Here is a 17,638-nt window from a genome sequence, read left to right as displayed (position 1 = left end):
GGGGGGGGGGTAAATAAGTCTCCTTTATGTTGAGAACTTGGACTTGGAGGGGTCCTGAGCTAATACTGATTACTTTTTGTTCCCTTGCTGTAGTTTATGGCCATGACTAAGTCTTCTTATTAATAAGCAGTGTTTTACACACTGTGAGCAAAAGGAAGCCTTGTTGGGAGTTACATGTAACCCACTGTTTGGAAAGATTTTCAGAATACAAGTTCTGGATCCCATTTTTATCTCTTGTCAGCTTGGTTTGAGAAGTTACAATATTGACAACTTTGCCATCGTGTCTTCATCCTGTTCTATAGGACAGACATTGGAATACAGGGAGGCTAAAGATGAGGTCCTAGTCAAATCTCCTGGCACTCTCTCACACATTCTTCTTGGCAACCATGAGCTTTTATTGCCTGCAGACCTTTAAATGAAGTTCCTTCGTGTGTAAGAGAGAAATTTGAGGTCTGAAGTAAACATCACACCTGTAGAAACGCTTCAAAGAAGACAACAGGAAGTCTGTCATTCAGGCTAGGAGCACGTTTAGTTTGTGTCTACATTCCGTTTATATTATGAAGGAGGCAGCATAGACTGGGAAAGGAGCAATCATGTCCTGGTGTGTGTTCATAGTTCTCCTTTCTTGTCCCTCCTTTGCCTTTTTCTTTCCTAAACTCTCACATTTCCTTCTCCCTTCGTTTGTGATACCAGCGATCAGTTCCAAACAAAAGGAAACCTACAGTCAGTTTCCCTTAAACCAAGGTAGAAGTGTCACAGTGTGGACAATGTGAGGAACACGGTCAGAAGCAGGAGGGGACAACTGGAAATTCTGCTACCTTAGTGCTTCTCAGAGCCCCTAGAAGCCTCCAAGGCTCCGCCGAGAACAGCTGCCGACTGAGAAGGGCGGAGAGACACAGGCTCTGATCCTTGACCCACAACAGAACAGAGGAAGGGTCTGATGGCTTTTCTTCATCATTAAATAGAATTGCCAGTCCTTACATTCAGGCAAATAAGGAGCTGATTTGCATGATAAAACAGGCAGCGGAACACTCTTCTGTGCCAAGAGAGGCACCAAAGAAAAGATAAAGTCTTTAAACCCAACTTTCATATTTGGAATCCGGAATTGCCTTAACGCTTTCAAAGACTTTTCAAGTAAATGAAAAATTTTGAGTGAGTTTTCAGTTTCATTCTCAGGTTTTATCCCTGCCTAAAGAAGCCCCCACCTGGGAACCAGTGGAATGATATAAAACATCTATTCCAGGTGTAATTTTTCACAGAGGTAACAAGAGTCGCCTAACTGGATGTAAGGCCCCCTCATACCTGGTACTGGGAACCTCACCTCTCTCTGTTAGTGAAGTCATGGGCCTTAGAGGAGAACTGACCCCTTTCCAAATTCAGTGTCATTCCCAAGTGCATCCTAAACACCTAACCTCGTGTAGAGGATAAGTGTAGCTCTCAGCTGTGGTGGAATATTGCTTTAACTATGGAAAGATGTGTTGTATTTGTTTATGCTGCATTTGTTTAATTATGTAAAGACGTGTTGCTTTGCCTGCCTAAGGGAACTGAACAGCCAGTAGCAAGCTGAATAGCCAATAGCTAGGCAGGAAGGGGATAGGCAGGGCTGGTAGACAGAGAGAATAAGGAGGAGGAGAAATTTAGGCTGGGGAAAGAAGAGAGCAAGGGAATATGAGAGGGAGATGCCAGGGACCCAGCAGCCAGGAAGCCACCAGTGAGCCAGGCACAGCGTATTACATACAGAATGAAAAAAAAAAAGTAAACAAAACAAAACAAAACAAAGAACTCGAGGCGAAATATAGATGAAGAGAAACAGGTTATTTTAACTTATAAGAGGTAGTGGGAGAAATAAGATAAGGCCGAGCATTCATAATTATTAATAAGTCTCCTTGTCATGAAGCTGGTTGGTGTCCCAAGAGAAAGCGTGTCATGGTCAGCCCTCATCAAAAAGAAGCTAATTTTTGCAATGGACAAAGACCTCACTGAAATACTGGAAAAAAATCAGAGGAAATCTGATTATGGGGTGCCTAGTCCCGACTGATGCACCTGTAATATAAACCCTACACCTAAGGCTAAGGGGACAAACAGAAGAGTGAGAGGCAAGTATGTAAGGGAAAGAAGATCAGTACTTCAGCTGTGAGATAATGTCTTCTATACATGACAGGGTGTTAAACCCATAAAACCTTAACAAAATGGTTACTTAAGCAAGACCTACATAACGACAACTTGATATGCCAACTAGGATGGGGAAAACTAATAGCTGCTGAGAGAATCAGTCTGCCCCAGGGAGGAGGCTCCTGATTGGTTATCCAGTAGGAACCAGTCTTCTCTAAACACTAAGTGGACTCAGCAGGTTGTTTATATATACACATTCATGTGTTACAATGCTAAATACGGCAGAAATCATGTAGATGAGAGAGTAGGAGGAATGAAAAATGTTGGAGGTGAGAGAATGGGTGGAGATGATGTACTCAAAGTACTCAAGTATGAAATCTTCAAACATAATAAAATAAACAATAAAACAGAAGTTAATTGTTAAGGACACCAACTATAATTTAAGCTTTATAATAAATAGCATTAAAACAAACAAAGACATAATGTTCTTTGAGCCCAAAGAGGAAAAGAGGGGAGATGTGATAGAATTTTAGAGGGTGCATCCACTGGTCAGTCAAGGTGTTAAAATGGGTCCTCACCTCATTCACCATCACAGTTGTCAAATAACAGGGGCTGAGCCCTTCTGTGCTCTCTGGCTCCCTGTTTTGTAATCTTATTTACTTTTAGCGGATGAACTGGGTCATTTGTCTTGTTTCTTCCATACTGAGCCCCTTTTGTTACTAAAAATAGCTGAGTCTACTAACAGGCAGGTCATCCAGACAAAACCTAAACAGAGAAATAATGTAGCTAACAGAAGTTATAAACCAAATGATTCAAACAGATAACTATAGAACATTTCACCCAAAGCCAAAAGAATATACCTGCTTCTCAGTAGCTTGTGGAACTTTCTCCAAAATCAACCACATACTCAATCATAAAGCAAACTTCAACAGATACAAGAATCCTATGCATCCTATCAGACCACCACGGATTAAAGATGGATTTCAACAATAGCAGAAAAGATAGAAACCCTAGAAACTCATGGAAACTTAACAACTCTCTACCGGTCAAGTCAGAAATAAGAAAGGAATTAAAAGTTTTCTATATTTCAGTGAAAATAAATGTGCAACACACCCAAACTAAGAGTAAAGTTTATTACACTAAGTACCAACAAAAAAATTGAAGAGATCTCATACTAGCAGATCTTAACAACACACCAGAAAACTTGAGACCAAAAGGAAGCTATAACAGAAGTTTCTGTGTTTTTGTTTCCCAGCCACCTAGACCCAAATAATCACATGGAAACTATATTAATCACAGCACTGTTTAGCCAATAGCTTAGACATATTCCTAGCTAGCGCTTATATTTCAAAGTAGCCCAGTTCAATCTGTGTATCACCAGGAGGGTGTGGCTTACTGGTAATATTCTGGCATCTTTCTCCTTTGGTGGCTACATGGTATCTCTTTGACTCCATATACTCTTTATCTCTGTTGGGATTCAATGCTAAATAACTGGCTTTACTCTGCTAAGTCATTGACCAAAACAGCTTTATTCATCAACCAATAAGAAGCAACCCATATACAGAAGGACATTCCACATCAGGAAGCTAATGCACCCAAGAGGAGTAGATGGCATGAAATAATCCAACTGAGGACTGAAGTCAATAAAATAGAAACAGAAAAATACAAAGAATCTATGAAATGAAGAGTTGGTTCCTTGAGAAAATCAATAAGATAGACAAACCCTTACTCCAACCAAGTAAAAGACATTGAGAGAAAATATCCAAAATGACAAAAATTGGAAGCAAAAAGGGAAACTTAACAACAGATGTCGAGGAAATCCAATGAATTATTAGTTCACACTTTAAAAACCTATAATCTATAAAATTGGAAAAATCTAAAAGAAGTAGAGAATCATAGATAATCTTCTTGATAGCTACTACTTACCAAAGTTAAATCAAGATCAGATAAACAACACACACACACACACACACACACACACACACACACACGCACACACACAACGAAAACCTCTAAGGAAATAGAAGCAGTCATTAAAAGTTTCCCAACCAAAAATAAAAAAAAAATTCCAAGGCCAAAAACTTTTTATCACAGAATTCTACCAGACTTTCAAAGAAGAGTTAACATGAACACTTCTCAAATTATCCCGCAAAACAGAAACATAAGGAATGTTGTCAAATTCATTTTATGAGGCACAGTTACCCTGATATCATTATTGACCAATTTCCCTTATGAATATTGATGCAAAAGTATTCAACAAAATATTTGCAAACATAATCTAAGAACTCATCAAAAAGATCATCCACCATGATCAAATAGGCTTCATTCCAAAGATGCAGGGATGGTTTAATATACAAAAATCAGTTAAGTAGTCCACTCTATAAACAAACTGAAAGAAAAAAAACCACATGGTCATCTCTTTAGATGCCAAAAAAGCCTTTGATAAAATCCAACACCCCTTCATGATAAAGTCTTGGAGAGACAAGGGGCATACCTGAACACAATAAAGGCAATTTACAGCAAGCCACAGCCAATATCAAATTAAATGGACAGAAACTCAAATTAATTCTACTATAATCAAAAATAAGACAAGGCTGTGATTTCTCTCCATATCTATTCAATACAATAATTGAAATTCTAGCTAGACAAATACCAAAACTAAAGGAAGTCAAATGGATACAAATTAAAAAGGAAGAAGTCAAAAGCACAGTTATTCACAGATAGAATGATAGTATACATAAGCAACCCCAAAATGTCTACCATGGAATTCCTATAGCTAGAAAAGTGAAGTGACAAAATACAAAAGTAACTAAAAAATTTCAGTAACCCTCCTATATACGTAGGACAAATGGACTGAGAAAGAAAGACATTGGAGAAACAACACTCTTCACAAGAGTCAGAAACAATACAAACTATCTTGGTGTAACCATAATCAAGAAAATAAAAGACATATGACAAAACATGAGGTCTTTGAAGAAAGAAATTGAAGATGGTAGTAGGAGATAAAAAGATCCCCCATGCTCATGGACTGGTAGAATCAACATACTAAAAATAGCCATTCTATTAAAAGCAATCTACATATTAAACACAATCCCTATCAAAACTCTAACATAATTCTTTACTAACCTTGAAGGAATAATACTCAACTTCACATAGAAAAAAAAAAAACACGTCAGGATAGCTAAAACAATCCTGTACAATAAAGGAACTTCCAGAGGGATCACTATCCCTGATTTGAAGCTGTATTACACAACTATAGTAATAAAAACCACAAGATGTTTACATAAAAACAGATACATTGATCAATAGGATATAATCAAAGATCCAGATGAAAAAGAAGGGGAAGAAAGAAATAGAGGAATAGGAGGAGGTAGAAGAAAAAGAAGAGAAAGAAAAAGAGATGGAGAAAAAGAAGGATGAAGAGGAGGAGGAAGTAAAGGGAGAGAAAGAAGAGGAGAATGATGAAGAAAAAGTAAGAAAAAAGGAGAAGGAAGAGGGAGAGACTGCTGGAACTGGGAATCCTTTACTTTGATTATGCGAGAGGCTTTGGGGAGGCATTACTGCTATTGCCATACATGTCTAATGGAGTAAGAAATATTACATAAGAGACTCAATTCTCTTCTTGGGACTCATATTCCCATACAGTACTATATATTTTCCAATCTGACTATTTTTTCATTCCTCCCAATCTCTTAAAAGTACTCTAGAAGACATACTTGCATCTGCAACATTCCCTACCTTCCAAGTTCCCTTTTCCCGTATTGCTAGAGCAGTGGTTCTCAACCTGTGGGTCACCAGCCCTCTGTGGGGTGAACCACCTACTTACAGGAGTCACAGAGCAGATATCCCGAATATCAGATATTTACGTTATTGTTCATGACAGTGGCAAAATTACAGGGCTGAAATAGCCATGAAATAATTTCATGATTATGGATCAGCAAAACATAAAGAACTGTACTTGAGGATCACAGCATTGGAAAAGTTGAGAACCAGTGTTCTACAGTCTTGCTTTAGTGAACACTGGCTTCTCTTTGTGTATGTACAGTGATTATAAGAATCACTTTCTAGTTCTAGTCTTTCTCCTTGCGCCACTGGGACTAAAGGTCTTACAAATATCACTCTTCTTCCTCACAATTGGTCACAGATGTCATTTTTTAAATCCTGTATGAAAACCTCACACTTCTGAAGTACATATTACATATTGTACAAATTTGCCCTGGTATGTATTGGCCTTCTTTACAGACCCCAGGGACAGTTTCTCCTTTTGGTTAAAGGTTTGTTAGTAATTCAGTGTACCTATAGTCACCACAACTACTATCATAGCTTTTGGTGATCTCATTTGCCTTGGGATAAAATCCATTGTATACCAAGACCATTTGGTCCAATGAAACCCCAAAGCCCTGAGTCCTACACTTGTTTCCCATATCAGAAGGAAAAGAGTGTAGCTATTTTCATTAGAATAACATCTCCTGAAAAACATTTGCAGCAAACACCTCTAGACTCTACTTTATCCTTCTTGCTCACTTTTATTGTGATTCTAAAAGGACCACATCTTCCAAAGACTACCAGAACAATAACTCTTGTTCCATGCCCTCTCATGAAATATTATCCTGCCAAAAATCACCTCAAGATGTGTAATTCTATTGTCCCGTTCTTGAATCCTGTCTGGCCTTAGTGATTGTTATACATCCAGGAGAAAATGATGGGTTTGATGTGATGCAAGATCTCAATGCAGGCCAGACTTGCATCTTCTGCATAGATTTCTTGAAATACATTTTCTAGGAGCTCCTTGATACCATAGAAGTTGTCTAACTATTCAGAGAACACCATGGTGGTAAGGACACATTTACATACTCAGTTCAATAGTCCAAGATGAAATCATCCTTCAGAGATCTAAGACTCAGTACCAGTTATATGAACAAGATCATATTTGCTCTAGCTCAGCTCTGTCCAATGTGAGCACACGCTCTAACACAGCTAGCTATGAGTGTGGCCCAACACAAAACTGAAAATTGAAAGTGTTTTATGCATGCATGTTTTTTTTTTCTGATCAAATTCAATTTCTTCACCAACTACTTGTGGCTGGGGGCTTAAGAGTTCAACATTCTTGCTCATTTGCTAGTTTATTAAAACCATGAGTACTAGCATCCATTTTAGTGACAGAAGAAAACTTCTGCATGCAGGCTTCCATGCCTTCTTCAGCCCACCATATGCTCCTGTCCTTCTTTGTATTACTCCTTCCCTTTCCTGTGGACTGGCTAAGGCCCTTTGTAAACCCAGTGTCTTACCTATGCTCTTGAGGCAGAACCTTCTCTGCTCCTTTTATAATACCCTTTTTCTTTCTGTTCTAATCTGAAGTTTTCCCTCTTTTGACCATTTCCTACCATACATAAACTTCCTTATTTTCCATTTATAACAAATCATACAAAAGTGCTTTATAATGTTTGTACCCACTGTCTTTCTTTTCCCCATATTACTGAACATCTTTAAATGACTCTTTCTCCCTCACCATCCCCCAAAGCAGTTCCTGTCAAAGTAATCCCTGGTCTTCAGGTTGATGAATCAAAGACCACTTCTCAGTTCCCACTGGAAATAAGACATGAGAAGCTCATATATTATTGGTATCTGGCTCCTTATAAACATCGTCTTTATGCTTCAAGCACACTAATCTCTTAGGTTTTCAGATTTTTCCCATTGTCAAATCATTTTTACGTTCACTTTTCTGTATCATCTTATCTTCCCAGTCTTTCATATTGTAGTGTTCCAGGCTTGAGCCAAAGGCATTGGTTTTGTCTACAATCACCTTTCTAGGTGACTTTCATAGATTTTCAAACTATTTAATATTATTAATGCCATGAAAAGTCACTAATATCTCCAGCTATCACTGAACTTGGATTCCACACAGTTTTATACGTCTGATCCAACCCACACTTTTAAAGTTGGATGCCTAATGGATATCTCTGGCTTAACAGATACAAAAGTAAACTTTTGATTACTTTCCCCTTAACATGTAGCTCATTCTCCCTGACCTTCTTAGCAGGCAATGGCAACTACAATCTATCTATTCATTCCACAAACCTTGGGGTTACCCTTTACACCTCTCTCTCTTGCAGGGCATATGCAGTTCTTCAGTGTCTACTTGGCTTTTGGGCTCATATTCTGAATTGAATCCATATTTACCCTGTCACTGCTCTATTTCTCTGTCATGCCATCACTGCATCCCAGAAGAGTTTTGGGATCACTTTTTGCCTTATTCTTGTGCTTTTACAGACTGGTTTACACAGAATAATCAGAGTCTTTTAAAAATGTGTCAGAACACACCTTCTTGTGGCAAAATGCTTCTATGATAGTCTTCTTTCTCACCAGATTAAATCTGAAGGGTTACCTGCTCAGTGCCCCATGGAATCTCTCTGTACTCCTGGCACTTCTCTTCGGTCGGCTGCTCATTCCCCTCCCACCACCCACTCTTCCTTGTTCTCACTTCCTCTTCTCATTTCCCGCAGCACTTTTCGAGATTTCTAGGTGGCTCTTTCTTTTTCTTCACTTAGCTTTCTACTTTAATTTTAATTTTTAGACAAGCCTTTTTTTTTCTGGGTAAGCATGCTTTTTATCTCACAGGCCATTTAATGTTCATATTTTTGCAACATTTCTCAACAACATGGCAAAGTTTATATTTCTTTATTTTGTTGTCCCACCTTTCCCTTCTCTTGGACCTATGTGTAACATCCGTGAGAGTAAGGACTATTCAAAACCTTTGAGTCTATAACCCTAAACACTTTGAGTATAATAGTATTCATACGTAACAACTGATAAGTAAGTGAAGGTGGGCTTTGAGGCACATACAAGCTTATATCTATAAACCTTGAGCTGATCTGCAGAAACCAAGTTCCCTTTACGTGACCAGTGTGTGCAGAGGACAAATGAGAGAATGCACAAATTCAGAGTGAGCAGAGAAATAATAGTGAACCAAGATTACACATAGTCCAGTAACTCTCTAGGGAAAGGCAGAGCACGGCACTTTTCTGAGGTATTTAGTTCCAATTCCCCCTCCATAAAGAGGGGATGTATGCATGGAAAGCAAATGAAAACCTTTAAAGCAAAAAGGGAAACAGTGAATTTTAAATTTAACTGGTGGAATTCTCAGTGGTTTATTCTTGAATAAAGAAAGGATATTAAGCCTGAATCATTTTGGAGCTTAAAAATTCCAGTTCTGGGTTTGCTGAGTGTGAGAGATTTTCTACCCATAGCCATCTTTTATAAACCCAAATCTGAATAGGGTTAAAGTTAGGGTTAGGGTTAGAAAAAGAAGAAAAAAACAAAACAAAACAAAACAAAAAACCCCCAAATATGGAGCATGTAACTTGACAAATAAAACTTTGCCTAAGGAAGCATCAAGAAAACGTATGAAAATGGGAATTAGCTTTTAAAAGGAAGGATATTTAGATGCATTCTATGTACCTCTGAAATAACACTAGGGGCATCAAGTGGATCAAAAATACATAATGAATACAAAAGGAAAATACAAGAGTAATCCATCCTTCTGCTGCATACAAGAAACATACCTCAACCTCATAGACAGAAATCACGTAAGAGTAAAGGTTTAGGAAAAAATTTTCCAATCAAATGTACCTAAGAAACAAGCTGGTGTAGCTATCCTGATATCTAAAGAAATAGATTTCAAACTGAAATCAATCAAAAGAGACAAAGAAGGACATTTCATATTAGTCACAGGAAAAATCCACCAAGAGGAAATCTCAATACTGCACATCTATGTCCCGAATACAAGGGCACCCTCTTACGTAAAAGAAACACTGCTAAAGCTTAAATCACAAACTAAACCTCACACACTAATAGTGAGAGACTTCAACACTTCACTCTCACCACTGGACAGGTCTGTCAGACAAAAAATTAACAGAGAAATAAAGGAACTAACAGACATCTATAGAACATTCCATCTAAACATAAAAGAATATACTTTCTTCTCATCATCTCATGGAACCTTCTTAAAAATTGACCACATACTAGGTAACAAACTAAACCTCAACAGATACAAAAAATTTGGAATAACCCCATGTATCTTACCGGTTCACCATGGCTTAAAATTACAATTCAACAGTAACACTAATTCCAGAAAGCCCACAAACACATGGAAATTAAACAATGCTCACCTGAAACAACAATGGGTCAAGAAAAAAATAAAGGAAGAAAAGACTTCCTAAAGTTGGATGAAAATGACCACTCAACATACCCAAATTTATGAGACACAATGAAAGCAGTGTTAAGAGGAAACTTCATAGCACAAAAATGCCTTATAAAGAAGTGTGGGGGAAATCCCACACTACTGAATTAACAGACATTTAGAAACTCTAGAAAAAAAAGAAGCAAACTCATCCAGAAGAACTGCAAAATTGTAGGAATAAACAATTTGAGAGCTGAAATCAACAATATAGAAACAAAGAAAACAATACAAAGAATCAATAAGACAAAGCGTTGGTTCTTTGAGAAAATCAACGAAATAGACAAACCTTTATCCAAACTAACCAAAAGGCAGAGAGAATATATCCAAATTAACAAAATCAGAAATGAAAAGGAGGACATAACAACAGATGTGTAGGAAATTCAGAGAATCATTAGGTCATATTTCTTAAACCTGTACTCCACATAATTGGAAAACTTAAGAAAATGAACAACATTCTGGATAATTATCACCTACCAAAATTAAATCAAGATCAGATAAGCAAATTAAATAGATCGTCACTGGTAAAGAAATAGAAGCCACCATCACAAGTCTCCCAACCAAAAAAAGCCCAGGACCAGATGGTTTCAGTGCAAAATTCTACAAGATTTTCAAAGAACTAATGCTAATATTCCTCAAATTTTCCCACACAATAGAAACAGAAGGAACATTGCCAAACTCTTTTTATGACTCTACAACTACCCTGATACCCAAACCACACATAAACATTACTAAGGAAGAGAATTACAGACCAATCTTCCTCATGAACATTGATGCAAAAATACTCAATAAAATACTGGTAAACCAAATCCAATAACATATCAGAAAAATCAACCACCATGATCAAGTTGGCTACATCCTACAGGTTGCAGGGATGATTCAATATATGAAAATCTGTAAATGGAATCCACCATATAAAGAAACTGAAAAATAAAAACTTCATGATCATCTCATTAGGTGTTAAGAAAGCCTTCAACAAAATACAACATCCTTTCATGATAAAGGTCTTTGAGAGGGCAGGGATACAAGGAACATACCTAAACACAATAAAAGCAATATACAACAAGCCAATAGCCAACATCAAACTAAGTAGAGAGAAACTCACAGCATCCCACTGAAATCAGGAACAAGACAAGGTTGTCTACTCTCTCCATATCTAGTTAATACAGTTCTTGAGGTCCTAGCTAGAGCAGTAAGACAACAAAAAAAGATCAAGGGGATACAAATCAGAAAAGAAGAAGTCAAACTCTCATTATTTGCTGATGATATGATAGTTTACATAAGCAACCCCAAAAATTCTACCAAGGAACTTCTATGACTCATAAATACTTTCAGTAATGTAGCAGGATACAAGATTGACTAAAAAAAAATAGTAGCCCTCCTGTATACAGATGATAAATTGATAAATGTGCTGAGAAAGAAATCAGAGAAATATCACTCTTCGCAAAAGCCACAAATAGCATAAAATATCTCGGAATAACTCTAACCAAACAAGTGGAATATCTTTATGACAAGAACTTTAAACCTTTGAAGAAAGAAATTGAAAAAGGCAGTAGAAAATGGAAAGATCTCCCATGCTCTTGGGTAGGTAGAATTATCATAGTAAAAATGGCAATCTTACCAAAAGCAATCTACAGATTCAAAGCAATGACCATCAAAATCACAGCAAAATTCTTCATAGACCTCGGAAGAACAGTGCTCAGTTTCATATGTAAAAGCAAAAAATTCAGGATAGCCAAAACAATCCTGTACAATAAAGGATCTTCTGGAGGCATCAAACTCTTCTACAGAGCTACAGTACTGAAAACAGCCTGGTATTGGCATAAAAACAGACAGAAGAACCAATGGAACCAAATCAAAGACCCAGCTATAAATCCACTCACCTACAAACACCTGATTTTTGACAAATAAGCAAAAAAAAATTATCAAATTAAAAAAGAAAGAGTATTTAACAAATGGTGCTGGCATAACTGGATATCAACATGTAGAAGAATGACTATAGATCCATATCTATTGCCATGTACAAAACTCACGTCCAAATGGATCAAAATCTCCACATAAAGCCAACCACACTGAGCCTCATAGAAGAGAATGTGGGAAGTACACTTGAACCTTTTGACACAGGAGACCACTTCCTAAATATAACCCCAGTAGCACAGACACTGAGAGAATAAATTAATCAATGGGACCTTCTGAAACTGAAAAGCTTCTGTAAAGCAAAGTACATGCTCAATAAGACAAAATGGCACAGTCTACAGAACGGGAAAAGATCTTCACCAACCCTACATCAGACAAAGGACTGATCTCCAAAAGATACAAACACTCAAGAAATTGATCAAGAATTGAATCAGCGTTGTGCAAATGTTGTGCATGCCAGTGATAAATACGTATTTAACAAATAAAAGTTATTTATATTTCACGCCACATTCTCCTTTAGCACCTTCTCAGCTATGTGTTTTCTGTGAGTCGTAGTTTTCCTTATCTGATGCTCTGTATGCAAGACTGTGGTTTCCTATCGGTAAGTCAGTCTCTGTCTCTGTCCCATTCTCTGTCTCTTTGTTCCTCTCTAGGATTAGAGTTTGGGGGTTAATATAAACCCTACAATTTGAGAGTGACAAATATTCTACATTCAACAGATGAGAAAATAAATAATTTCATAGCATCTTCAAATTTATTACTAAGTAGCCCAAATTCTTCATTGTCAATGTGAAGAACCAGATCAAACTAACATTACTGAGTGTTCAGTATAGCACACAACACAAGCAGAATACTGGGATGGAAACACAGCCTTGGTGAAGTGGAACTTTTAAACATCTGTGTGTGGGTCTTTCTTTGTCATGTCTTGGGAGCACAGCAGACACGTTCCTCTCAGAACTGCAGCAGCACCCTGGGTATACACTGACCTGTCTGCTTACAGTCCATGCCCATGGTGTCCAGAGTTGATTTGTGGTTCTAAAGTTCAGTGGATAGGGACACAGTATGTGTTATACATTTGGATTTCTCTATCACTACTGTTGTTAGTGTTCTTGCTATTAGGAATAAAAACACCACTTTGTCCTTGTAGTGCTGACATTATAATCGAGCGTTACTATAGGTAGATTTTCACCCCGTTTGTATAGAGTGTGTAATTCTATCCTTTTCTGAAAAGTATCTTTCTATTCCATGATTAGGATGCCACTGGTTTTGACCAGGCTTGAGCAAGCCATGTCTTACTTGTGAGTCTTACTTTGTGATTCTTAGAAATCTTGTGTCAATTTTCAAGTCGAGAAGAACTGGAATATTTAGAAAAAGTAAAATACAGTCCTAGACTCATTTTTATCACTAGTGGCAAAATATTTTACATAGTTTTGGATAAAATATTTTTATTACCTAATTAATATGCATCTGTGATGATATGCAAAGTTTTAAAGACTTAATTGTGTGAAGCCACGGGCTGTTTCATTTTCATTGTGGAATTCACTATACTTTCATACAATGTTACACACTAACATTTGTAGCTATTTGTAGAGCATTTACTTTAAACTATAATCTTTCATTATAGTCTCTTAAATTAAAAAATAATAATTTGCAGAGCTTCCATTATTATATTATGAAAGAAGTAATGCTTAAGTTGGATTCCCAATGCTGACACATGACCTCAGTTTGTACAACTTGCCTGCCCCTTGTTCATTTACAAATTTGCTTGTGAAGGTAGAAAGAAATGGGCCACCTAGAGAGCTTTCTGCATGCATATTTAGCATTTAATAATAAAGCTTATTTACATCTATTTTTTTTGGGGGGGGGGTTTCGAGACAGAGTTTCTCTGTGTTGATTTGGAATCAGTCCTGGATCTAGGTCTTGTAGATCAGGCTGGCCTCAAACTCAGAACTCAGAGATATCTGCCTGGCTCTGCCTCCTGAGTGCTGGGATTAAAGGCATGTGCCACCACCACCCTGCTATGACTGATATTATGCTAGTACATCCAAAGCCATTCTTTGTAACTTAAGGATCTCTTGCTTGTGTCAGATCACTAGGTCACCACCTGGAGGTTCAGTTTCTGAATTATTACACACAGTTATACCACATAGAACAGAGCCTTTTGAATACCACAAATATCACCATCATCTCTGCTTTATTGATAAGTCATACCCATCCTGTCACCGAGTCCTCACTCATGTCTCTTCCCAGAAAATATACATACACAGACACCACATACATGCATTCACACATGTGTCATTTTTATATTTAGGTCATGATTTATGTTTGGCTGGGAGAATATTTATTATTTTAATTATGGATGATTACTAATTTTTTCCACTAGAGATAAATATATAAGCTAGATAATATATCTATGTGATATCAGACAGGGTTTTTTAATTTTAAAAGATTTTTTTTACACAGGTAAAAGAATACAGTAGGTTCCGTGCAACACTTCTAAATGAGTTTGAGTTTCCTTTAGAAGATCTCTGAAATTAAGCCACATCAGTTGCTCTTAAACCTTTCATTTTCCAGTATCATTAACTATCATGTCACTATCATTGAGGGTAGCTATGACGGGGGACACAAAATTCATCGACTCTCCTTATTTTTATTTTTATATCAGATAATTCCAATGTGTCAGCTATGAAGAAACTGAGTAGAGAATTCCCATATTATTTAATTTAAAGATTTATGACATCATTAGATGGAAGGGAACGATGATTTGATTTTTGGGTTCTGTACTTTGAAGGCCTCAAAAAAGGTAAGACAAACCCAAACTCTAAGGGGAAAAAATACACAATCACGCACCAAAGCAAAAACTAAAACAGATTTCCACCTGAGAAGTCAAGAAAGTACTACCTTGCCCCAAACCGGCAAGAATCCAATTACCACAAGGATGGATAGTTACCCATGGCGAAGAAAGGGATTCCCAGCAGGGTGGAGTTGTATTTCCCGTCTGTGATGAAGAAGATCCCAGCTGCAGTGGCGATGGAAATGCATACTGTGAGTACCCCCAGGAGGCCCAGGAAGGGCTTACTGCGCAAGCAGTCCTTCATGGAGCTGGACAGGGTGGCCGTGGTCAGGATCAGCACGAGGCTCACCAGGACCTTGCTTCTGGCCAGGATGCTGGTCTTATGAAAGTCTCTCCAGAGGCTAAAAGATGCCAGAGAGTACAGTTGAAGGTCTTGGTGCTCATCCTGGAGCTTCCTCATAAGCTTACAGAACTCATTCTCCCACTTCTCCCCTATGAGGTCTTGAGTGGCAGAACCATAGGTCTGGAGGTAGTAGGTGATTTGAATGGCTCTGGCTGACTTGACCCGCTGGTCTTTGCTGTTTGGTACTTCCACTACCCCGCCCAGCTGGTGTCCAATAAAACTGTTCCTCCCATCCTTGAAAACAGAAAGAGGGGAGACTTCAGTTACCAGAAGGATGTACATTCCAAGGAACAGTTTCTTATTCTAAGTGAAGAAGCACAGGAATGCAAAGAGAGGTGCTGGTGATGGTGGAATTGATGTGGGTGGAGAGGAGAGTCGGGATTTTAGTCTTTATCTTTTGGAGCTAAGTGGGAAACCCTGCAGGATGAACAGGAATAAAGATGGTGGAGAGAGTGTCAAAAAGCCTCATGCGAAAAGGCTCATACATTTGGATTTCCCAAATGCTCTCACTCGGTACCTTTTCTTCTATAGAAGTCTAGTCCAATTCCTTAAGAGCAGATCAAGTTTATGATTTATGTTTAGCTGTAAGTTGAGCTCACCCTAGGCCATGCTAAAAAGATGGAGTAAATTTTCCTTCAAAGAGATACTACATATATCCTTCCCAGAACTCCTGGCCCTCGTCCTGCCCTAATAAGCCATCACAAGTTCTACAGTGTCCTTGTTCCCTTTTCTGCCTTTTTCTTTCAGATGCTGACCAGAATGTAAATTAGTTTTATTTCCTTGATACTTTGGGCTTCCTTATTTTCTGTAGAGTCTCCTTTCCTGCCATATATCTGACCTTTGTTCTAGCTCAATGGCATGCTTTTTTTTTTCTTTTTTCTTTTTCTAGTCTCCTCCTTTACCAGTTTCTGATATTTAGTTTTCCCTGGGTGGTCTCCTTTTAAATTCTAAGAAAATTGTCTTTGAGCTTCAAAACGTAACATGTAATCATCCTATATATAAATATGCTAAGGTTTCCAGTATCAACATAGGCACCAACATGCAGACAAGAACAGCCTTACTTCCTTACATTTGTGTGGTCAGATGAATACTTCAGAAGAGGATAAATACGTTTCTCAAAGCTAGTGTGGTATTGAAACACTTCTTGCGTGTGGTACCAGCACTTCCTGGGTCTCCCCCTCCCCTGACAACACCTGAATCTGTCTTAGTCTTATTGTCTCCTATAGGTAGATTCTCAAAGGAAGCTGATAAAATTTTCAAATAGTATCACCAAATGGTGTCCAAGCTTCAGTGTTGAGCTTGAGGAAGTGTAGATAAGACCATCATACTAGGAATTGGGTAAACAAGGCAGTCATCCTTCTTTAAAGCACACTCAATTAGAATTGCCGCTTATTCTCATCCAATGAGGGTGCTCTCTGATCGCCATCACAAACTTTAATCTATTTGGAAATATTATTTTTATCAAAGACGTCTCCACACTTTGGTGGTAATGGCTGATAGAATGTTGAGCCCAAAAGTAAGTTTCAGGATGATTTATAGGGCTGAGAATACATTGTTAGTATCAGGTGAGATGTAGGCACAAAAGAAAGTTTATCCTACAAGTAGTTTGTATGTGAATGGAGTCAGGAAACATGTTCTCAATAGGGTATAAAAGAGTTGATTCTTAGAAAGGAGCATTTCTCTCTAGAGAGCAGTAGGCAACGGCAGCAGAACACTGACCAGTGTGTTGACCATAGGTATTTACATGGAACTACCAGGCATCTAGCTAGCATTTGAGATAATTTGTTTAATCCAGACACCTAGATATGAGGCAATTGTTTGTATTTTGTTTTAACATGCAGAAAAGTGTCCCCAATATTTCAGCATGTATTGTAAACGTGAGAAGTTGGAGATATTTAGAGAATGCAATCTCAACTTGGAGAATGATCAAACATTGAGAGAGAACAATATCACAGTCACTCTGTGTACCTTCCCCTTCATGCTAAATAGTTACAACCACCTTAAGAAACCAAACCACTGGGCAGTGGTGATGCACTCCTTTAATCCCAGCACCCAGGAGGCAAAAGTGGTGGATCTCTATAAATTTGAGGTCAGCTTGGTCTATAAAGTTAGTTCCAGGACAGCCAGGTCTACAAAAGAAACCCTGTCTGGAAATCCACAAAGAAAGAAAGAAAGA

General features: G+C 37.9%; 1 protein-coding gene across 4 annotated transcripts in view; it reads right to left on the bottom strand.

The window, feature by feature from the left end:
• Window positions 1-17,638, bottom strand: part of Ptchd4 (patched domain containing 4) — a 194,430-nt gene that overhangs the window by 110,954 nt on the left and 65,838 nt on the right. For all 4 annotated transcript variants that reach the window (XM_005359787.2, XM_026785702.1, XM_005359786.2 and 1 more), the window contains one exon: window positions 15,216-15,696. In XM_005359787.2, coding sequence (XP_005359844.1) covers window positions 15,216-15,696 — 481 coding nt within the window. The remainder of the gene's footprint in view (window positions 1-15,215; window positions 15,697-17,638) is intronic.

Source organism: Microtus ochrogaster, linkage group LG2 (assembly GCF_000317375.1).
Source record: "Microtus ochrogaster isolate Prairie Vole_2 linkage group LG2, MicOch1.0, whole genome shotgun sequence".
In the NCBI taxonomy this organism is placed as follows: domain Eukaryota; kingdom Metazoa; phylum Chordata; class Mammalia; order Rodentia; family Cricetidae; genus Microtus; species Microtus ochrogaster.
This window is presented reverse-complemented; position numbering and strand designations above follow the sequence as displayed.